The sequence below is a fragment of the Rana temporaria genome (genome assembly GCF_905171775.1).
Source record: "Rana temporaria chromosome 9 unlocalized genomic scaffold, aRanTem1.1 chr9f, whole genome shotgun sequence".
Taxonomy (NCBI): Eukaryota; Metazoa; Chordata; class Amphibia; order Anura; family Ranidae; genus Rana; species Rana temporaria.
In genome coordinates, this window is record NW_024404482.1 from 101653 (window position 1) to 125812 (window position 24160).

General features: G+C 45.1%; 1 protein-coding gene across 1 annotated transcript in view; it reads right to left on the reverse strand.

Annotated features, from left to right (window-relative positions):
* Positions 1-24160, reverse strand: part of LOC120921940 (disks large homolog 3-like) — a 206607-nt gene that overhangs the window by 48924 nt on the left and 133523 nt on the right. Inside the window, exons 13-15 of the mRNA XM_040334450.1 lie at positions 20804-20960; positions 13032-13134; positions 4442-4609 (exon numbers count right to left, since the gene is read on the reverse strand). Coding sequence (XP_040190384.1) covers positions 4442-4609; positions 13032-13134; positions 20804-20960 — 428 coding nt within the window. The remainder of the gene's footprint in view (positions 1-4441; positions 4610-13031; positions 13135-20803; positions 20961-24160) is intronic.

Genomic DNA, 24160 nt, shown 5'->3' on the forward strand with positions numbered 1-24160 from the left:
AAAGCCAGCTCCATAAAGAGCCCTGACCTCACAAATGGTCACAAATTCCTACAAACACCCTCCATATTCTTGTGGGAAGCCTGCCCAGAAGAGTGGAGCCAGCTCTGCGAAGACATGGTGTGACCAGTTTGATGTGGAGGAACTTGAGTGTCCTGTACAGAGCCCTGACCCAAATCCTACGTTTAAAAGGTCTTTAAGGTCTCCTCATCCAACAGCAGTACCTGACCTTAACTCTACGGAACACGTAAGGATGAGGCCTTCAGTGTTCAGTAGCTTTGAGGTCATGGATGAACTCGAGTGTCCTGTACAGAGCCCTGACCCAAATCCTACTTTTAAAAGGTCTTTAAGGTCTCCTCATCCAACATCAGTACCTGACCTTAACCCTACCGAACACGTAAGGATGAGGGGTCCTCATCAGTACCTCATCATCATCCGGAACACGTGAGGATGAGGCCTTCAGTGTTCAGTAGCTTTGAGGTCATGGATGAACTCGAGTGTCCTGCACAGAGCCCTGACCTTAAGCCTATAGAAACACCTTTGAGATGAATTGGTGAGCTCCGATCCCCCAGTGATTTGTCCCACTCGCAGCCTGTTTTCTCTATGTGTAGCAGTGAGCGGACTCTGCGCTGTGCTGAAGGAGGAGATCTCTGCTGCTAGAAGAGGCGACTCTGTAATAAGGTAAACGAGGCGACCGCGAGGCCCCTGTGTGTGCGAGGCCTAAGGCGACCGCCTAATTTGCCTAATTAGAGAGCCGCCTCTGCATATATATATATATATATATATATATATATATATATATATATATATATATATATATATATATATATAGGCTGCCCTGTAGCAATAAATAGGTTGGGCGTGAACTGGTTAAATAGAGATTTGTAAAAAAATAAATAAAAAAAATGCCTTAATGCCTAAGTTCATGCCTAAGCCTATTTCTGACATTGGTTGCTTACAAGTTAAAATCTGTATTTTTTTGCTATAAAATTACTTACAACCCCCAAACAATATGGGGTAGATCCACGTACAGCGGCGCCGGGCGTAGCGTATCTAAGATACATTACGCCGCCGTAACTTACCTTTTTTTCCGATTCCTCAAAGAATTTGCGCCGTAAGTTACGGCGGCGTAGTGTATCTTTGGCGGCGTAATCTCTGTGATGGGGGCGTGTTTTATGTTAATACGTCGTGACCCGACGTAAATTAAGTTTTTTTTTAACTGCGCATGCGCCGTCCGTGGGGGTATCCCAGTGCGCATGCTCGAAATTAACCCGGAACAAGCCAATGCTTCCGACGGTGACGTCATTCTACGCAAATCCCTATTTGCAAACGACTTACGCAAACGACGTGAAAATTTCAAATTTCTACGCGGGAACGACGGCCATACTTAACATTGAGTACACCTTTAACTATACGCCGGAAAAAGCCAAACGCAAACGACGTAAAAAAATGCGCCGGCCGGACGTACGTTCGTGGATCGCCGTAACTAGCTAATTTGCATACTCGACGCGGAATTCGACGGAAATGCCACCTAGCGGCCGCTGAAAAATTGCATCTTAGATCCGACGGCGTACTAAGACGTACGCCTGTCGGATGGATCCCAGATGCCGTCGTATCTTGTTTTGAAGATACAAAACAAAGATACGACGCGGGAAATTTAAAATTACGCCGGCGTTTCAATAGATACGCCGGCGTAATTCTTTTGTGGATCTGCTCCTATATATATATTATTTTTTAGCAGAGACCCTAGAGAATAAAATGGCAATCGTTGCAAAATTTTATGTCACACAGTATTTGCACAGCATTCTTTCAACTGCATTATTTGAGGGGAAAAAAGATACTTAATAATAATAAAATAATAATAAAAAAAAAGTACAGTAAAGTTCGCAATTTTTTTGTATAATGTGAAAAATTATGTTACGTCGAATCAATAGATACCTAACATGTCATGCTTTGAAATTGCGCATGCTCGTGGAATGGCGACGAACTACGGTACTTAAAGCGGAGCTCCACCCAAAGATGGAACTTGCGCTTTTTGAAATCCTCCCCCCCTCCGGTGTCAAGGGAGGGGAGAGCAGATACCTGTATAACACAGGTATTTTCTCCCACTTCCAGGCATAGATCACTGCGGTGATCTAGGGCCCCGTACACACAAGAGGATCGATCCGCTGAAATTGATCCGCGGATCGGTGTGTACGATCCAGCGGATATTTATCCGCGGATATATTTCGGGCCGACCGATTTCCAGCGGATAAAAATTTCTTAGCATGCTAAGAAATCTATCCGCTGGAATCGGCTCCAGCGGATCGATCCGGTGGTCTGTACAGACTCACCGGATCGATCCGTCCGAACCCATCCCTCGCATGCGTCGTACTGATTCGACGCATGCGTGGATATCCTTATATGACAGCGTCGCGCATGTCGCCGCGTCATCATCGCGGCGACGGCGCGACACGTCACCGCGGACGGAATTCCGCGGGGGTTTTGATCTCCTGGTTAGTACAACCAGGAGATCAAAATCCGCCAGAGGACCGTTTCCGCAGATAAATCCTCTCGTGTGTACCTGGAATAGGTGACCTACACCATGTCCGGCGCCTACTCTTGCATACCCCTCCCCCCCCTCGCTATCTATTGGGATACACACAGGTCGCAGAAGACAGCAGGGACCAGTGGGAGTGTGCAGCTCGACTCGCGCATGCGCAGTAGGGAACCAGGAAGTGAAGCTGCAAGGTTTCACTTCCTGATTCCCTTACCGAAGATGGTGATGGCAGAACCCGAGAGCCGCTCCTTTAGGATAACAGCCGAACGGCTTTCAGCCTCATCGGTTGTTATCACTAAAGAGCCAACCGCCCGCTCTAAAAAAACGGTACCGGGGTGATGACCGCAGCTGCATATATCATCCCGGTATAACCCCTTCAAGCCATGAACGCAAATTTGCATTACAGTCGGTGTGAAGGGGTTAATCTATGACATAAACCGGACATTCAGGGTGTAAAGTTGACCTCGCGGTCCTCGGATTGGTCGGCACGCTTTCACCTAACATCCATAAACAAGTAATAAAGACTTCATTATTGGGGGAGTTGTGATGGGAGGTATGCAGGCCATACACGGGTCGAATTCCGAACAAATTTCCTCTTTCGAAAAAATCATAAAATGTTGTTGTGTTTTGTGATCCGATTGGCGCCACCATTGGTTTCAAAATCCGACCAACCAAGCCCTTCAAGATTCCCCGGCCAAGAATTTTCATGGCCGGGAATCTTCTTTATCTTTTTCCGAATTTGATGGCCGCATGAAAATCGGCCTGAAATGTGTTTGTTTTACGAAAATTTTCAACATGTCCTATCACTCCAAGTTTGATGGCCGCATGAAAATCGGCCCGAAATTTGTTTGTTTTGTTTTTTTACAAAAATTTTCAACATGTCCTATTACTCCAAATTCGTTGGCCGCATGAAAATCGGCCAAAAAGAAGTTCTTAATTTTTTTACAAAAATCGTCTGATCACTCAAATTCGATGGCCGCATGAAAATCGGCCCCGAAATTTGTTTGTTTTTTTACAAAAATTGTCCGATAACTACAAATTTGATGGCCGCATGAAAATCGACCACGAAATTTGTTTGTTTTGTTTTTTTACAAAAATTTTCAACATGTCCGATCTTTCCAAATTTGATGGCTGCATGAAGATTGGCCTGAAATTGTTTGTTTTTTACCAAAATTTGATTGGACCGAAAAAAAAAAAAAATTCAAAAATTGTCTGATCACTCAACTTCGATGGCCGCATGAAAATCGGCCCAAAATGTGTTTGTTTTTGTTTTTTTACAAACATTTTTAACATGTCCTATCGCTCCAAATCTGATGACCGCATAGAAATCGGCCACGACATTTGTTTGTTATGTTTTTTTACGAATTTTTCAACATATCCTATCACTCCAAATTCAATGGCCGCATGAAAATCAGCCACGAAATTTGTTTGTTTTGTTTTTTTGTTTGTTTTTGTGTTCGATAACTCCAAATTTGATGACCGCATGAAAATCGGCCCGAAATGTGTTTGTTTTTTACAAAAAATTTTAACATGTCCGATCTTTCCAAATTTGATGGCTGCATGAAGATTGGCCTGAAATTTGTTTGTTTTTTACCAAAATTTGATTGGACCGAAAAAAAAAATTCCAAAAATTGTCTGATCACTCAACTTTGATGGCCGCATGAAAATCGGCCCAAAATGTGTTTGTTTTTGTTTTTTTACAAACATTTTCAACATGTCCGATCTTTCCAAATTTGATGACCGCATGGAAATCGGCCCAAAATTTGTGTTTGTTTGTTTTTTACAAAAATTTACAACATGTCCGATCTTTCCAAATTTGATGGTTGCATGAAAATTGCCCCGAAATTTGTGTTTGTTTGTTTTTTACAAAAATTTTCAACATGTCCAATTTTTTTTTTTTTTATTAATTAAGATTTTCCGGAATTCGAACCCCCCGTGTATGGCTGGTGGTTTTAGACGTACAAATACCTTCTACTTTATAAGGCCTGACTGCCCCGTCTTGGGTTTGGTTTTCAGAATCCTGCGTGCGGTCACATAACACCGTCCTGCAATACTCTCTATTTACTGGGAGATCTGCAAACAACCAAAGCAACTAATCAACCATTATTACCGTCCACCACTGACACACGGACAACGAATGCACGCATCTCATGGGAATGGGAAAAAATGATATTTGCAATGCATTAGCAAACAATTACCCCCCCCCCCCCTCACCCCACACCCCCCTACCCCCCCCCCCGCACCTCCCTGTATCCAAACAGGACTGTATTTAAACAGACGGCCATTTTTTATAATAATCAGGTGTGTATAGGTTGTAGTAGAGTAATAGTCCCCCTATGAGAACTTCCCTTATAAACTCAATTATAGGCTGTCCCTATCTCTGACATTACACAATGTACAGTAAATATGCATAGTCGGCACTCTTTGTCTAAAATTAGGCCAATTTATATTTTACATAAATATATAAAAAATAAAAAGAAAGGAAAAACATATCACTTGGTCTTAAACCCCCCCCCCCCCCCCAATTGAGGACAATTTATATTTGACAGAAATATATATATATGAAAAGGAAAAACACGTCACATGCTCCCCCCCACCCCCACGATTGAGGCCGATTTATATTTTACAGAAACATATTAAAGAAAAGGAAAAACATGTCACATTTTACAGAAATATATGTAAATTATATATATATATATATATATATATATAAAAAAAAAGGAAAAACACATCACTTTTAAAGAAAAGGAAAAACATGTTACTTATTATATATTTTACAGAAATATATATAAATTATATATATATAAAAAAAAGGAAAAACACGTCACTTGTTTGAGGCCAATTTATATTTTACAGAACTATATATATATAAAAAAAAAGGAAAAACATGTCACTTGCTCCACCCCCCCCCCCCCCCACCAATTGAGGCCAATTTATATTTTACAGAAATATATATAAATTATATATAAAAAAAAAAAAAAAAAAGGAAAAACACGTCACTTGTTTGAGGCCAATTTATATTTTACAGAACTATATATATATAAAAAAAAAGGAAAAACATGTCACTTGCTTCCCCCCCCCCCCCAATTGAGGCCAATTTATATTTTACAGAAATATATATAAATTATATATATATAAAAAAAAAAAACCCCAGCAAACAATCTTAAAGTGGAGGTTCACCCGGAAATGTTAATTTTTAACATTAGATGGATGCTCATTTTGTGAAGGGAAATCGGGTAGTTTTTTTTAAATCAAAGCCGTACTTACCGTTTTAGGGATACATCTTCTCCGCCGCTTCTGGGTATGGGCTGCGGGACTGGGCGTTCCTATTTGATTGACAGTCTTCCGACGGTCGCATCTATCGCGTCACGATTTCCCGAAAGTAGCCGAACATCGGTGAGCAGGCGCCGTATAGAGCCGCACCGACGTTCGGCTTCTTTCGGCTACTCGTGACGCGATGTATGCGACCGTCGGAAGCCTGTCGGAAGACTGTCAATCAAATAGGAACGCCCAGTCCCGAAGACCCATACCCGGAAGCGGCGGAGAAGATCGCTCTCTAAAACGGTAAGTACGACTTAGTTTTTAAAAAAAACTACCCGATTCCCCTTGACAAAATGAGCATCAATGTAAGGTTAAAAAAACAATTTCCGGTGAACTCCCGCTTTAACCACTTGCTGACCCCGCCTTTTCTGGAACCTTTTGTTTACAAGTTTAAATCAGTATTTGTTGTTAAAAAATTACTTCGAACCCCCAAAACAAGAGAATAAAATGGCAATCATTGCAATATATTTATGTTTAAAATGTATTTGCGCAGCGGTATTTAAAAAAAAAAAAGCAAAAAAAAATACACTTTAATGGATAAGAAAAAATAAAATAAATAAAAACACTAAAGTTAGGCCAATTTTTTTGTATAATGTGAAAGATGATGTTACGCCGAGTAAATAGATACCCAACATGTCACGCTTTAAAATCGCTGTGTCCATTGACACAGACGGTGGGACTCGGCCCTGACCGCCCCCCCCATCCCCCGCTCCTGTGTCACAGGGTTCCATTGACAGCAGTGGGAGCCAATGGCTGGAGGGGCCTCCCTAAGGCTTTAGAACCAATTTAAAGCGGAGTTCCGGCCACAATTTCACTTTTTAAATATAAATACCCCTGTAATACACAAGCTTAATGTATTCTAGTAAAGTTAGTCTGTAAACTATGGTCCGTTTTGTTAGGTTGTTACAGCATTTAGACACTTTATAAAATAGAAATTGACTGGGGCCATCTTAAGTGTGGGCATCATGAAGCCAGACTGTATGACTTCCTGGATTTCAGCCTTGCAGATCTCGCACATGCTCAGTGCTGCACAAGCAGTGTCAGATCAGGTTTCAGCACCTGTGCTGTCCAAGGCATATGATTCTTTGAGACTGGGGAATGCACAGACTCCTGGAAAGTTACACCCACTACATTCCCAGGAGTCTGTGCGGTGTAGGTTAGGAAGCATTAAGCACCTAGGTGCAGGAAGAGGGAAGATTAACTATTCTGCCTAGCAACAACACTTTGAAGGCATCTAAAAAAAAAAAAAAAAAATTTGTAAAGGACTAATGACATTTTTTTAAAACTACTGATGTAATGTTATATTTATGGGTGGAAATCCAATTTAAGATAGAGCCTTTACTTGTCATTTAGAGTTGATCGTGAATGGCGGCCCTAGAATTGCTCTTACTGCGCTGTACACGGCATACATTTGGGAAGAAGGGGGGGGGGTGACAGTGATTGGGGGCGACTTCAACGTTTCCAGAATCCCTTGCCGTAAACACGGAATGTTGGGTGGATGAACGACATAAGGTGCCTAATGGTGACGAGATTGATAGCCACACATGAGAGCTCAAACATTTCCTTAGACCGAAGGTCGCAATAAAAGATTTTCAGCCAATAGACATTTTCTTCGATATCAGAGTTAACCTTTCCAAAGTTCACAGTTATCTCACCACATGTTAGCTTAAAGGAACCCTTCCCTTTGACTGCGCAGACAGAATCCGCTGCCAAATGTCAACGATTCGGCATGTAAACAACTTACACGTGACAATATCAGCGAGCAAAACCCCCTCCAAAAACCCCCTCCAGAACCAGTTACCCCCCCCCCACGGACAGAGCCATTTTACTTCTCAGGGAATATTGGGCCATATTCTGAGTAGAGTTACGACGGAGTATCTCAGGAAACTCCATCGTATCTCTCTTTTTTGACCCGCGTATCTATGCGACTGATTCCTAGAATCATTTTCGCATAGATACACTGAAGATCCGACATGTGTAAGTCACTTACACTGTCGGATCTTAAATGTAATTCGCCGCCGGCCGCTAGGTGGCGTTTACGTTCAGGTCTCATTTGTTTATGCAAATGAGCGTTGCGTAACCGTCGCTTACGTCGTTTGCGTAAGCGTAAGGTTACCCCTGCTATATGAGGGGTAACCATACGCCAGTCCCACGTATGCCATGTTAAGTATGGCGTCGGGTCCGCGTCGTCTTTTCCCGTCAGGTACGTCGTTTTCCTAAGTCGTTCTTGAATACGACTTTACGTCAACGACGCACACGTCGGCGTCATTGACGTTTTCCGCCGAGAACTGGAGCATGCGCACTGGGCTATTTTTAGCCCGGCGCATGCGCAGTTCGATCGAAACGGGGGCGCGCTTAATTTAAATATAAGCCGCCCCCTTTGAAATACGCGGGGATACGCCGGGCCTTTTACACTACGCCTCCGCAAACCATGGAGCAAGTGCTTGAGGAATACGGCACTTGCTCCAGTAAGTTGTGGCTGCGTAGTGTAAAGGGCTTACGCGATGCCGCCGCAGAATATTGGAGAATCTGGCCCATAGAGAAGAAGGAGCCTGGGGCTAGAAATCATGTTAAATACACCTCTGCTGTCCCCCGGGACAGTCACATGGCAATGACCTGGGCATTGGGTTAGGTTCCAGGTGAGGTGTTCGAGATAGAGAGGGGGGCTTAGTTGTTGACTTTTGACAAAAAGTCAATATTTGCATATCATTAACAGCAGAAATAGAGGAAAGAAGACGTAATTTTTGAAGCAACATTAAGAAGATATGACTATGTTTAGACAGTATTTGTGGACACCAGAGCTGAGTTCAGGGGTCTCCAGTGAGGGGTCTCCAGTGAAGGGTCCTGGTAATCCTCCATCATACAAAAACATTGGAGACCATTGTGCTCTTCCAGCCTTGTGGTAACAGTTTGGAGAAGACCCTTTTCTGTTCCATCATGACTGTGCCCCCCCGTGTACAAAACCAGTTCCATAAAGACATGGAGTGACCGGTTTGGTGTGGAGGAACTTGAGTATCCTGCACAGAGCCCTGACCTCAACCCTAATTGAACACCTCTGGGATGAATTGGTATGCTGATGGGGATTTAGGTCTTCTCATCCAACATCAGCACCTGTCCTCACAAATGGGTACAAATTCCCACAGACAGACCCTCTAAAATCTTGTTGAAAGGAGTGGAGCCAAATATGTTAGTGAAGAAGCTTCAACTTATTCAAAATGCTGCGGCTAGGTTACTCATGGATGTCCCGTTGAGGGATCATATAACCCCTATCCTCTGCGCCTTGCATTGGCTGCCGCTCCACTATCGCACCTTATTTAAGGCAGGATGTATCATGTTTAAGATTATGAGAGGCCTGGCCCCGAGCTATCTCTGCTCTCGTTTTCATAAACGAGCTCTTGTCAGATCACTCAGATCTACCGGCAGAGATCTCCTCTACATCTCGGTGCCCAAGAAGATCCGGCGTGGTGGTCGGGCCTTCTCCCACCAGGGTCCTGTATTATGGAATAGCCTCCCTGTTGAGCTCTAGGAGGCCCCTACTATCCCAGTCTTTCGAGGGTTACTGAAGACTTGGCTTTTCACGCAAGTCTTTCCTGCGTAGCCTCTCTCTTCCACCCTTTGTGCCACTCTGTGCTGCTTTTGGTTCCTGGGTCCTCTTTTCCCAGGAACACTGCTATGCGCGTTGGGACCCTTCAGGGTAAGACCGCGCTATATTAAGACACCTCTCAACTAAATTCAACTCCATAAAGACATGGTGTGACCAGTTTGGTGTGAAGGAACCTTCACACCAAAGTGTGAGTGTGAGTGTCTTGTACTGACCCCCGATCTCATCCCAACTGAGCACCTTTAGGATAAACTGGAATGCCAATGGTGAGCCAGGTCTTCTTATCCAACATCAGTACCTGACCTCACAAATGGGCACAAGTTCCCACAGGCACCTTCCAACATCTTGTGAAAAGTCTTTTCAGAAGAGTGGAGGATGTCATAGCCACTTAGGGGGCAACTCCATATTAATGGCCATTGGGGGATTGGAGGCAACGCCATAAAGACATGACCTGACCAGTTTGGTGTGGGGGAACTCAACTCGAGTGTCCTGCACAGAGCCCTGGCCCCAACCCCACTGATTATCTTTGTGATGAACTGGGACACCAATGGTGAGCCAAGTCTTCTCATCCAACATCAGAACCTGACTTTACAAATGGCCATAAATTCCAACAGACACCCTCTAACATCTTGTGGGAAGTCTTCCCAGAAGAGTGAAGAATGTTATAGTCACAAAGAGGGTCAACTCCATCTTACTGGCCATGGTTTTGGAATTGGATGTCCAACAAGCTCCGAACTCTGAACCTCAACCCTACTGAACACCTTTGGGATGAATTGGAAAGCTGATGGTGAGTCTCATCCAACATCAGTACCTGACTTCACAAATGGGCACAAATTCCCACAGACACCCTCCAAAATGTTGTGGAAAGTCTTCTGAGAAGAGTGAATGGTGTTATAGTCACACAGGAGCAACTCCATATTAATAGCCATGGTTTTGGAATGGGATGTCCAACAAGATCATATAGATGTAATGGATAGTTCAAAATGGCCACATAGAGTATCTTCATACCAGCCAGTAACAGTGATCTAGGGGTAGCAATGCTATAACATGGATGAGAAATTATCCACAGCGTTTACACCTATTCCTCCTGAGCCCTGGTTCCAAACTACGAAATAATGGAGACACCCCGCCTTTTACTCAAGTGGTAGCAGGAAGAGCCCCCAACAACAGCAGAAAGAAGGGCTGGAGATTGAAGTTTTTAAACGTTTGGAAGTATAGGGAATGTTTTGATCCCTTGTCAGCCATAAAGGGGTCAGCTCTGTATTATAATCCATGGTTCTGGAAGGGGGTGTCCAACAAGCTCATCTAGGCCTGATGGTCAGGTGTCCGCCATCTTCTGGACGTATAGTGTACATGCTTGGGGAGTCTGCCAACACACACACATGCAAGAGGATAGCACACAACATCTGAGTTGTCCAGCGAACAATTATATTTGTTGCATTACTACACTAAGGCCCGGATTCAGAAAGGACTTACGACGGCGTATCTCCAGATACACCCTCGTAAGTCCAAATGAGCGCCGTCGTATCTATGCGCTGATTCATAAAGGCAGTTCCGTCTGAATTTGGCCAAGATACGACCGATGTAAGTCTCTTACGCCGTCGTATCTTGGGTGCATATTTACGCTGGCCGCTAGGGGCGCTTCTGTAGATTTACGCGTTGAATATGCAAATGACCTAGATACGCCGATTCACAAACGTACTTGCGCCCGTCGGATTTAGCTACGCCGTTTACGTTTTACGTCCGGCGTAACGTTACCCCTGCTATATGAGGCGCAGCCAATGCTAAGGTATGGACGTCGGAATACCCGTCGTTTTTTACGTCGTTAACGTAAGTCGTACGTGAATGGGGCTGGGCGTAGGTTACGTTTACATCACAGGCATTGAGCCAGCGTATGGTAGGGAGTAAATTCGAGGTGATACTGAGCATGCGCGCGCATGCGCCGTACGTTCGGCGCTTCATTTATATGGGCTCACGATTCATTTAAATACATCACGCCCACCTTCCACCTACTTTGAATTACGCGGGCTTACACCGGCCTATTTACGTTACGTCGGCACAGCGTTGTCGGTGAGTGCTTTCTGAATACTGATCTTCCCTCACTATCTTACGGCGGCATAGCGCATATCAGATGCGCTACGCCGCACTAAAGATACTCCAATGTATCTGAATCACGGCCAATGACTTTACTGAGGGCACAAGAAGTCGACATTATTTTTGTGATGGGAGGCACAGGGTGACTGATAAAATATGTCTTGGATTACTTAAAATTGGACAGTAATATTTATCCACAATATCTCCCAGGATATATGTAAAGACTATTTTTATGCCTAGTACACACGATCGGTTTTCCCGGTGGTAAAAAGTCCGCCGGGAAAACCGAGGGGAAAACCTGCTCGGTAACTTTTTCCCCCCTACACACGACCGGGTTTCCCGACAGGAAAACTGCCATGAGAGCTTTGGTCGGGAATCCCGGCCGTGTGTATGCTCCATCGCAGTGTTTCCCATAGGAAAACTGCCAGGTTAAAAACCGCCGGAAACCCCGCGGGGAAAAAAGAAAGCTGGTTCTCTTTTTTTTCTGGCAGTTTTCCTGTCGGGAAAACTGCGATGGAGCATACACATGGCCGGTTTTCCCGGCCAAAGTTCCCGATGGGAAAACTGGTCGTGTGTACGAGACTTTAGTTTAATTCTGAACAATGCATGATCATTGAAAGAGCTGATCACATTGACCTCCGGAGACGGACTGTCTGGTCACCCAGGCTGCCTTAAAGTAGAGGTTCACCCTAAAACAATTATCTAACATTACATCCAGCATACTAACGACATGTACAGTATGCTGGTATTTTTTTTACATACCGTTATATCGTTATTTTCCCCCCCGGCTTCCGGGTCTGATTCCCGCGGGACTGGGTGTTCCTATTGAGAGGTTAGATGATTGACGTCTGGTGAAAAACTTCCCATGGCGCATAAGGCGTGTCACCAGTTTTCCGTAAATAGCCGACCTGCGAGTCGGCTCTATATGGCGCCTGCGCAGTCAGCTCTACACGGCGGTCGCAGGTCGGCTAGTTACGGAAAACTGGTGACGCGCCTTATGCGCCATGGGAAGTTTTTCACCAGACGTCAATCATCTAACCTTTCAATAGGAACGCCCAGTCCCGCGGGAATCAGACCCGGAAGCCGGGGGGGGGGGGGGGGAAATAACGATATAACGGTATGTACGGCGGAAAAAAAAATACCAGCATACTGTACATGTTGTTAGTATGCTGGATGTAATGTTAGATAATTGTTTTAGGGTGAACCTCCACTTTAAGTGCTGTGTTAATTAACATGCTAATTATATAGTGGTCTAGCAATCAAACGAGTATCGTCTTTTTTGTAGTTGTCAGTGGTTGGAATATCTGATATCTAGATTCGGACTGGGAGGAAGCGGTATATGACGAAAGCACTCAAGCGGAGTGTGGGACGTTTCATTACAATTTTCTTAGACGTCAACAAGTTTTTGCCAAAAAGATTACAGCTTGGTGAAGAGAAATTCCAAGACCCAAAACCAGCAGAGGCGGTTCATGATCTTACCTTCGGGTCGATACTGTGCTACGATAGTCACTGTCTGTCCAGCCCGTTTCAGAGCTGCTGCAGCTTGTTCATGTGTTGCACAGCGTAGATTTACTCCATTGACCTACAACGGGTGAGAAAGTCCAACATTACACAATGAAAGAACACTTTTATAGCTGTAACATCCATAAACACATAATTGTCCTATTTATTGGAGGGTTACAGAATCTGTATCTAGGAGGTTAATGCCCTGTACACACAAATCGGATTTTCCCTCTAGAAAACCTTGGATGGTCAAGAACGCGGTGACGTACAACACTACGACGAGAAAATTACAGTGGGGATGGAAAGTTTGGGCACCCCAGGTAAAAATGTGTATTAATGTGCATAAGGAAGCCAAGGTAAGATGGAAAAATCTCCAAAAGGCATCAAATTACAGATCAGACATTCTTATAATATGTCAGAAAAAGTTACATTTTATTTCCATCATTTACACTTTCAAAATGACAGAAAACAAAAAAATGGCGTCTGCAAAAGTTTGGGCACCCTGCAGAGTTATAGGTAGATTCAGGTACAATATTGCAGAGTTACGGCGGCGTAGCTTAGCCTATTTAGGCTACGCCGCCGTAAATTAGCTAGGCTAGTAATGATTCTCAATATACTTGCCTGCTAATATACGGCGGCGTAGCCTAAAGCGGGCGAGCGTAAGGGCGCCGAATTCAAATGACTTGGAGGGGGGCGTTTTTGATGGCAATGAGGCTTGACCTCACGTTTTTGACGTTTTTTTTTTCACTGCGACTACATTTCCCAGTGTGCATTGCGGTTACGTACGCCACACAGGCCTATTGATTTCGACGTGGACGTAAACGACGTAAATCCTGATTCGCGGACGACTTACGCAAACGCAAACGACGTTAAAAATTCGAATCTCGCGGCGGGAACGGCGGCCATACTTTAACATTGTTATTCCACCTAATAGATGGAATAACTTTAGGCCTGTAATGCGCTACGGAAACGGCGTAAATCGACTGCGGTGGCCGGGCGTACGTTCGTGAATCGGCGTATAAACTAATTTACATATTCTACGCCGGCCGCAATGGAAGCGCCACCTAGCGGCCATCCAAAATATTGCAACCCAAGATAGGACGGCGCAAGCCATCGTATCTTAGATATGTTTAAGCGTATCTCTGTTTGAGCATACGCTTAAACATAGGTCGGTGTAGATTCTCAGTTAGGTCGACTTATCTACTGATAAGTCGGCCTAACTCTTACTGAATCTACCTATAAATATCTTGTACTGCCCCCTTTGGCAAGTATCACAGCTTGTAAATGCTTTTTGTAGCCAGCCAAGAGTCTTCCAATTCTTGTTTGAGGGATCTTTGCCCATTCTTCCTTACACAAGTCTTCCAGTTCTTTGAGATTTCTGGGCTGTCTGTCACGCACGGCTCTTTTAAGGTCTATCCGTAGATTTTCAATGATGTTGAGGTCAGGAGATTGTGAAGGCCATGGCAAAACCTTCAGTTTACTCCTCTTGATGTAATCCCCCGTGGGTTTTGAGGTGTGTTTAGGATCATTATCCATTTGTAGAAGCCATCCTCTCTTTAACTTCAGCTTTTTCACAGATGGCATCAAGTTACCATCCAAAATTTGCTGAAATGTTATTGAATCCATTTTTCCTTCTACTCGTGAAATGTTCCCTGTGCCACTGGCTGCAATACAACCCCAAAGCAGGATTGGTCCACCCCCATGCTTCACAGTTGGACAGAGGTTCTTTTCATTAAATTCTGTGCCCTTTCTTCTTCAAACGTACCTTTGCTCATTCCAGCCAAAAAGTAATATTTTAACCTCATCGGTCCACAGAACTTGTTTCCAAAATGCATCAGGCTTGTCTATATGTTCATCTGCAAAGTTCAAACGCTGATTTTTGTGGTGAGGACGTAGAAGAGGTTTTCTTCTGATGACTCTTCCATGAAGACCACATTTGTACAAGTATCTCTTTATAGTGGAATAGTGTACCACAACTCCAGTGTCTGCCAGATCTTTCTGGAGAGATTGTGCCGTCAAACGTGGGTTTTGAATTGCTTTTCTCACAATCCTGCGAGCTGTTCTGTCTGATATTTTTCTTGGTCTTCCAGATCTTGCTTTAACTTCCACTGTTCCTGATGACTGCCATTTCTTAATTACATTCCGAGGAACAGAGGATATTGACATCTATAAACGCTTTGCTATCTTCTTATAGCTTCTCCAGCTTTGTGAGCGACAACTATTTTCACTTTCAGTTTTCTAGACAACTGCTTAGAAGAAGCCATGGTGCTGATTGTTGGGGGAGGGTCAGATGAGTCTGGGCATTTAAAACCTTTGAGATTGGCATCACCTGGTCTTCCCAGACGATGATTGAGAACAATCCATGACACTGGCAGCTCTCAGCTTTGCCAAGAGGGCAGTGCATGCTAGAAATTCTGCAGGGTGCCCAAACTTTTGCAGACGCCATTTTTTTGTTTTCTGTAATTCTGAAAGTGTAAATGATGGAAATAAAATGTAACTTTTTCTGACATATTATAAGAATGTCTAATCTGTAATTTGATGCCTTTTGGAGATTTTTCCATCTTTCCTTGGCTTCGTTATGCACATTAATACAAATTTTTACCCGGGTGCCCAAACTTTCCATCCCCACTGTAAGTTCAATGCCTCCGAGCATGCGTCGACTTGTTTCGGAAATTTTGCGCGGCGGAATTGCTACAGACGATCGGAATTTCCGATCGGATGTTTTCCCGTTGGAAAAATTGAGAACCTGCTCTCAATCTTTTGCTGGCGGAATTTCTGATGGAGCCTACAACACGGTCGGAACTTCCAACCAAAACTCACATCGGACTTTTGCTGGCGGAATTTCCGACCGTGTGTACGCAGCATTAGAAACGACTCCTACTACAACTACTACAACTAGGGGGTTAACATGCTTTGGGTAAACTTCAATACATAGATGTTCTATTCAGTATAAAAAAAGTTATTTTGATGATTTATATTTCAATTAGATTCCAATCACTTTGATTTCATTTAAGCCTCAATGCTTTTATAAAAAATATTTTTTAATCTCTTTACATCTTCAGCTTTAATCGACATAATCCCTGTGTTAGGGGGTGTCTTGAATCCCTGCTAGGACATCCAAAACCTCTTCCAGTACTTCTAATGGTACTAGCTGAATCCTTGCCAGTACTTCCAATGATACTCGAGGAATCCCTGCCTGGGACTTCCAGCATCCCTCCTAGTAATTCCAATGGTACTACTCGCATAATCCCTGCCTGGGACTTCCAGCATCCCTCCTAGTAATTCCAATGATACTCGAGGAATCCCTGCCTGGGACTTCCAGCATCCCTCCTAGTAATTCCAATGGTACTCGCATAATCCCTGCCTGGGACTTCCAGCATCCCTCCTAGTAATTCCAATGATACTCGAGGAATCCCTGCCTGGGACTTCCAGCATCCCTCCTAGTAATTCCAATGGTACTCGCATAATCCCTGCCTGGGACTTCCAGCATCCCTCCTAGTACTTCCAATGGTACTCGCATAATCCCTGCCTGGGACTTCCAGCATCCCTCCTAGTAATTCCAATGGTACTCGCATAATCCCTGCCTGGGACTTCCAACATCCCTCCTAGTAATTCCAATGGTACTCGCGTAATCCCTGCCAGAGTTCCATGAAAGGGCATTGGGTATGTCCTCTGATCAATAGGGTATTTAAGCTCCAGCCTTTGAAGTGGTTGGCGCTGTGTCTTATCACCAGCTACTCCCTGTTGCACAAGTTATAATACCTACCTGTGACATTGCCTGACTGTTGCTGACCTCGATTGACCCCGACTACTCTTCTGCCTGCCAAGACCCCTGCCTGGACCGATCTACCATTCTCCTGCTAAGACCACTGTCTGGTCTTGACTACTCTTCTACCTGCCCACTGCCAAAACCTCAGGCTAGACCCAAATACTCTTCTGCCTGACTAAATTTAAGACCCCTGCCTGGGTCTGACTACTCTTCTGCCTGCCATCTGCCAAGACCCCTGTCTAGTCCTGACTACTTTTCTGCCTGCTACGTGCCAAGACCCTTGTCTAGTCCTGACTACTCTTCTAAATGCCACCTGCCAAGACCCCTGTCTAGTCCTGACTACTGTTCTGCCTTTCACCTGCCAAGACCTCTGTTTAGTCCTGACTACTCTTCTGCCTGTCACCTGCCAAGACCCATGTCTAGTCCTGACTACTCTTCTGCCTGTCACCTGCCAAGACCCCTGTCTATTCCTGACTACTTTTCTGCCTGCTACCTGCCAAAACCCTTGTCTAGTCCTGACTGATCTTCTGCCTTTCACCTGCCAAGACCCCTGTCCAGTCCTGACTACTCTTCTAAATGCCACCTGCCAAGACCCCTGTCTAGTCCTGACTACTCTTCTGCCTGTCACCTGCCAAGACCCGTCTAGTCCTGACTACTCTTCTGCCTGTCACCTGCCAAGACCCCTGTCTAGTCCTGACTACTCTTCTGCCTGTCACCTTCCAAGACCCCTGCCTAGTCCTGACTACTCTTCTGCATGCCACCTGCCAAGACCCCTGTCTAGTCCTGACTACACTTCTGCCTGTCACCTGCCAAGACCTCTGTCTAGTCCTGACTACTCTTCTGCCTGTCACCTTCCAAGACCCCTGCCTAGTCCTGACTACTCTTCTGCATGCCACCTGCCAAGACCCCTGTCTAATCCTGACTACTCTTCTGCCTGTCATCTGCCAAGACCCCTGTTTAGTCCTGACTACTCTTCTGCCTGTCACCTGCCAAGACCCCTGTCTGTCCTGACTACACTTCTGCCTGTCACCTGCCAAGACCCCTATCTAGTCCTGACTACTCTTCTGCCTGTCACCTGCCAAGACCCCTGTTTAGTCCTGACTACTCTTCTGCCTGTCACCTTCCAAGACCCCTGTCTAGTCCTGACTACTCTTCTGCCTGTCACCTGCCAAGACCCCCGTCTAGTCCTGACTACTCTTCTATCTGTCACCTGCCAGGACCCCTGCCTGGTCCTGACTACTCTTCTAAATGCCACCTGCCAAGACCCCAGGCTAGACCCAAACACTGTTCTGTCTGTCGCCTTTCAAGAGCCCTGTCTAGTCCTAATTACTCTTCTGCCTGCCACCTGCCAAGACCCCTGTCTAGTCCTGACTACTCTTCTGCCTGCCACCTGCCAAGACCCCTGCTTGATCCTGACTACTCTTCTAAATGCCACCTGCCAAGACCCCAGGCTAGACCACCTGCCAAGACCCCAGGCTAGACCCGAACACTGTTCTGCCAGCGCCTTTTAAGACCCCTGCCTGGTCCTGACTACTTTTCTACCTGCCATGGTCCCCTGGCTAGACCCGAACACTATTCTGCCTTCTACCTTTCAAGATCTGTTAGAAAGTTTCTTTAATCCAATATCAAATATTCATCAATTAACAAATATTAACAAATGAATGAATGGAGTGGGTATCTAGAATAATTGACCCCTTGCCTGGGCCTGACTACTCTTCTGCCTGCCACCTGCCAAGACCCCAGGCTAGACCCGAATAATGTTCTGCCTGCCGCCTTTCAAGACCCCTGCCTGAACCTGAATACTCTTCTGCCAATTGTCTCTGCCTATTGTCTTATATTGCAGTCTTCACACCATAGTAATCTCTGTTCCTGCTCCCCTTGCTAAGGCTTTCCTGAGGGCCACAATCTAGGGACAGCTGCAACAAAGCAGATCTGGACCACCCCCCATCTACAGGATCTTTGGTGAAGACCAACTGTCACTTAGACCCTATGCCTTGGGTAAGGCCATGTCACCTGCCAGGGGGTTCCAATAACACCCTTGTGATCTCCATGGTGATCACCGGATGATCATCAAAATACCCTCAAAAGATTTGGGGTTCTGAGGAAGTCCAAACTCGTAATAGACCAAAGTCCAGTAAAGTTTTTAATGAAATAATTGGACCCTTGAAACCCTTGCTTCAGGGGTCAGACACTCCCCCTTTCATCACAGCTACAATGCAAGTAGAAAAGTATTAAGGGCCAGATTCTTGTAGAACGGCGTATCCTTGCGGCGGCGTAACATATCCGATTTACGTTACGCCTCCGCAACTTAGACGGGCAAGTGCTGTATTCTCAAAGCACTTGCTCCGTAAGTTGCGGCGGCGTAGCGTAATTCGGCCGGCGTAAGCCCGCCTAATTCAAATTTGGATCAGGGGGGCGTGTTTTATGCAAAACTACTGTGACCCGACGTGATTGACGTTTTTTTGGAACGGCGCATGCGCTGTCCGTGGAATTTCCCAGTGTACATTGCTCCAAAGTACGCCGCAAGGACGTCATTGGTTTCGACGTGAACGTAAATGACGTCCAGCCCCATTCACGGACGACTTACGCAAACGACGTAACTTTTTCAAATTTCGACGCGGGAACGACGGCCATACTTAACATTGTTGCGCCGCACTTATGCCACCATATAGCAGGGGCAACATTACGCCGGGAAAAGCCTAACGTAAACGTCGTAACTTTACTGCGTCGGCCGCGCGTACGTTCGGGAATTCGCGTATCTAGCTAATTTGCATACTCGACGCGGAATTCGACGGAAGCGCCACCTAGCGGTCAAAAAAAAAATGCTGTTTAGATCAGACGGCGTAAGAGACTTACGCCTGTCGGATCGAATGGATATCTATGCGTAACTGATTCTAAGGCCCCGTACACACGAGAGGATCGATCCGCTGAAATTGATCCGCGGATCGGTTTCAGCGGATAGATCCGCTGGTGTGTACGATCCAGCGGATATTTATCCGCGGATATATTTCGGGCCGACCGATTTCCAGCGGATAAAAATTTCTTAGCATGCTAAGAAATCTATCCGCTGGAATCGGCTCCAGCGGATCGATCCGGTGGTCTGTACAGACTCACCGGATCGATCCGTCCAAACCCATCCCTCGCATGCGTCGTAATGATTCGACGCATGCGTGGAATTCCTTATATGACAGCGTCGCGCATGTCGCCGCGTCATCATCGCGGCGACGGCGCGACACGTCATCGCGATGGGAATTTGGCGCGGATTTCAATCCGATGGTGTGTACACTCCATTGGATCAAAATCCTCAGAGGATTTATCCACGGAAACGGTCCGGAGGACCGTATCCGCGGATAAATCCTATCGTGTGACTGTGTACTAGGCAATAGAATCAGGCGCATAGATACGACGGGTCAGATTAGGACTTACGACGGCGTACATGGCGCTGCGCCGTCGTAAGTCCTTCGAGAATCTGGGCCTAAAAGCGCACACGACATAATAAGATACATTCTGCACATTCATAATATACAATCTCTCATTTTAAAAATGAAATTTATTTTTTTATTTCTTTTAAATTAGATTCAGTTTTTTTCTACAAATTAGGTTTCTATTGCCGCCTGTGTCCCCGTTTGGGAGATTCACTCTTTCCATTAGTCCCGGTGACCCCTGTCAATGGGTCTGAAAGTGACGGGAGAATCCAAAATCTGTGAACAGAACAGCAATAGAGGGGAAATCTTCCAATTAGGACACCTGTTCCAGTGATAACTATCTAAGACGAGACTTCTCTCACATTGGAGAGACTTCCTCTCACTTCCTGTGGTGTAGACAGGACAGGAAGTAAAAGGAATCCCCCCCCAATGTAACAAAGGTGGCAAAATAACCCTTCCGCGCTCCATTCAAAATGTAAAAAATGGCTTTAGATTTACTTCAGTTATCGTTTAACTCTAAAACTGAGGGTCAACATGGTGAAAATCCTACTCACGGACAGAATGCGGTCTCCGCGGCGTAACTCTCCACTTAGGTCTGCAGGTCCTCCAGCCAGAATGAAAGATACAAAGATTCCTTCTCCGTCTTCCCCACCGACAATGTTAAAGCCAAGTCCTGTAGATCCTTTGTGTAAAATGATCTTCCTCGGTTCCCTGGGGACACGACGAAAAGACATGTCTAGCACTCAGAGGCAGGTAGATATAAAAATAAAAAAAAAACCCACACACAATGACAACAGAGGATATAAATGAACAGTGAAAAGAGACCATAAAAAAAAAAAAAAAAGAAGGTGTAAAAGCAAACAGGATCTGCCTGTGTCAGCTGGAGAATAGAATCCTGAAGAAAAAAAATAATGACATCAGCAGAAAGGATGAACTCTGTTCAGCATCAACGGCGGGAATTAGATGGAATATGGTTACAGCGTAGCCGGTCTGACTGGTACTATCCAATGAAATCACCTTCTAATGAAACCCTATGAATAGTTTCAGGGCAGGAACCACTGCTGATTGCGACACAACGTGAACTCATATGGTAAGAATCTGCTCTCCAAAAGATCTGCCTCTCTGACGGTCACAGCACAAGACGTTCAATTCCCTCTTCATTGTTACTCATATGTGGGATCTTCCTTAACCTACCGATCGACCTGCAACTTTCTGACTTTGGCTAGGCTGCCTCTGAGCATGTCCTGTTCTCCAGCACAATTTGCACATTTCTCATTAGCAAGATAAAAATGTAGTCACGATCTTCCATTGCCTAACTGAACACATTTTGGAGGTGTGAACTTTCCTTCTTTGAGGTTTGGTTTCATAATAAGAGCATTCTTGGAGAAGGAAACAAAGGTGTTTCTAAAGCTTGCACCACAAAACATTTTTTAAGTACGCTTTTACGTTTTTAGGATAAACATTTGAAGATCCACACCTCGCTTCCAGGTTCAAGCAGTGGACGTAGAAGAATTTGGTAAGCCCCCGAAGAATCATCCTAAAACATGACCTGTACAGACTCTTGTCATTGATCTTGCCGTGATACACACCCGGCCTTGGGACACGCTACCGGATCTACCGACCCTGGTGGTCCTAAAACTGTACTTCATTGCTGGCACCCCCTAACCGGGCTCTCCCAGAAGTGTTCCTCTGGCGGCTCCCTTGACTGGTCCTCGCCTACTATTAAATAGGTCCCAGGGCAATTAAGGGTTTTGATTTTTATATACAGTCAATACAGATTTCCACCTTGCTGGGGGCAACTCTATCACCATCTATAGCCTACGTGAGACTTTGTCTCTACGTGGGGTTAAGGCTCCTCCAAAGAGTTAATCTATATTCACAGACCCAAAATCTCCTGACGAAGCTACCCCTGTAGTAGCGAAACTAGTTGAGAGCCTGATATATATGACCCCCTCCGCCTGATCGGTGCCCGCAACTTGGGCTCCTTATACCATCTTTATCAGGTGTTGGCTGGTCGTATGATCAATTGTTTTACACCACCATCTCTGTAATTTTAAAATACTGTGTATTTCTCAAGTCATTTATGTTATGTTTATGTTTTAATTAGGGTTGTCCCGATACCACTTTTTTAGGACCGAGTACAAGTACCGATACTTTTTTTCAAGTAGTCGCCGATACCGAATACCGATACTTTTTTAAAATGTGTCCCCAAATGCAGCCATGTCCCCCACATATGCAGCCATGTCCCTCTAGCCATGTCCCTCACATATGCAGCCATGTCCCTCTAGCCATGTCCCTCACATATGCAGCAATGTCCCTCTAGCCATGTCCCTCACATATGCAGCAATGTCCCTCTAGCCATGTCCCTCACATATGCAGCCATGTCCCTCACATATGCAGCCATGTCCCTCTAGCCATGTCCCTCACATATGCAGCCATGTCCCTCTAGCCATGTCCCTCACATATGCAGCAATGTCCCTCTAGCCATGTCCCTCACATATGCAGCAATGTCCCTCTAGCCATGTCCCTCACATATGCAGCCATGTCCCTCTAGCCATGTCCCTCACATATGCAGCCATGTCCCTCACATATGCAGCAATGTCCCTCACATATGCAGCAATGTCCCTCTAGCCATGTCCCTCGATGCGGCGGGGGGGGGAAAGGGGGGGGAAAGTATTCTATTTAGGTATCGGGGGTATTTGCGCGAGTACGAGTACTCCCGCAAATACTCGGTATCGGTCCCGATACCGATACTGATATCGGTATCTGGACAACCCTAGTTTTAATAAATTGAACTTTTCTATTTTTACTACACTTTATTGATAAATTGATTTACTTAAGTACCGATATAGTCCAATAGCCCTTGCCTATTTCCCCTGGTTTCTCTAGGTGACTGGGGTCCTAGATTAACTCTACCTCTATTCAAAATTATGATAGGATGATGGTACTTTCACGTTATGTTTTTCTTTCTTTATTGAGAGGTTTCCTTATAAATCAGACTCTTGTCATTGACTAAACTGAATATATTTTGAGGTGTGAACTTTCCTTCTTGAGGTTTGGATTTATAATAAGAGCATTCTTGAAGAAGGAAACAAAGGTTGCACCACAAAACATTTTTCAAGTAGTCTATTATTTTTTCAGGATGAGCCTTTGAGGACCTATGCCTTGCTTCTACATTTGAGCAGAGGATGTAGAAGAATTTGGTAAGCCCCTGAAGAATCGTCCTAAAACATGACCCGTACGCAGTAGTGTATTTAGGTTATGTGCTGCCATAGGCCTGACTAAACTCATGCACCCTCTAATTTAAATATGACCCACCCCTTACTGTCAAGGCCGTACCCCTTTCTGATTAAGACCCACCCTGAAATTTTCGAGCGGGGACACTAAGGCCTCGTACACACGATCGGTTAACCAGAGGATAACGGTCTGATGGACCGTTTTCATCGGTCCAAACCGATCGTGTGGGGGCCCCATAGGTTATTTAACCATCGGTTAAAAAAAAGCCAACTTGCTTTAAATTTACCCGATGGATTCCTAACCGATGGGAAAAAAAACGATCGTTAGTAGGCACAACCATCGGTTAAAAATCCACACATGCTCAGAATCAAGTCGACGCACGCTTGGAAGCATTGAACTTTTCGTTTTTTTCAGCACGTCGTTGTATTTTACGTCACCGCGTTCTGACACGATCGTTTTTTTAACCGATGGTGTGTAGGCGTGACGGACCATCAGTCAGCTTCATCGGTTAACCGATGACAACGGTCCTTCAGACCTTTCTCATCGGATGGACTGATCGTGTGTACGAGGCTTAATTCTGAGGGCCTGGGGGGGAGGGGTGGATTCCTCTAAATTTGCATAGATTTCCTCTCACTTCCTGTTTGGCTATGGGGCAGGAAGTGTAGGGAGATCTC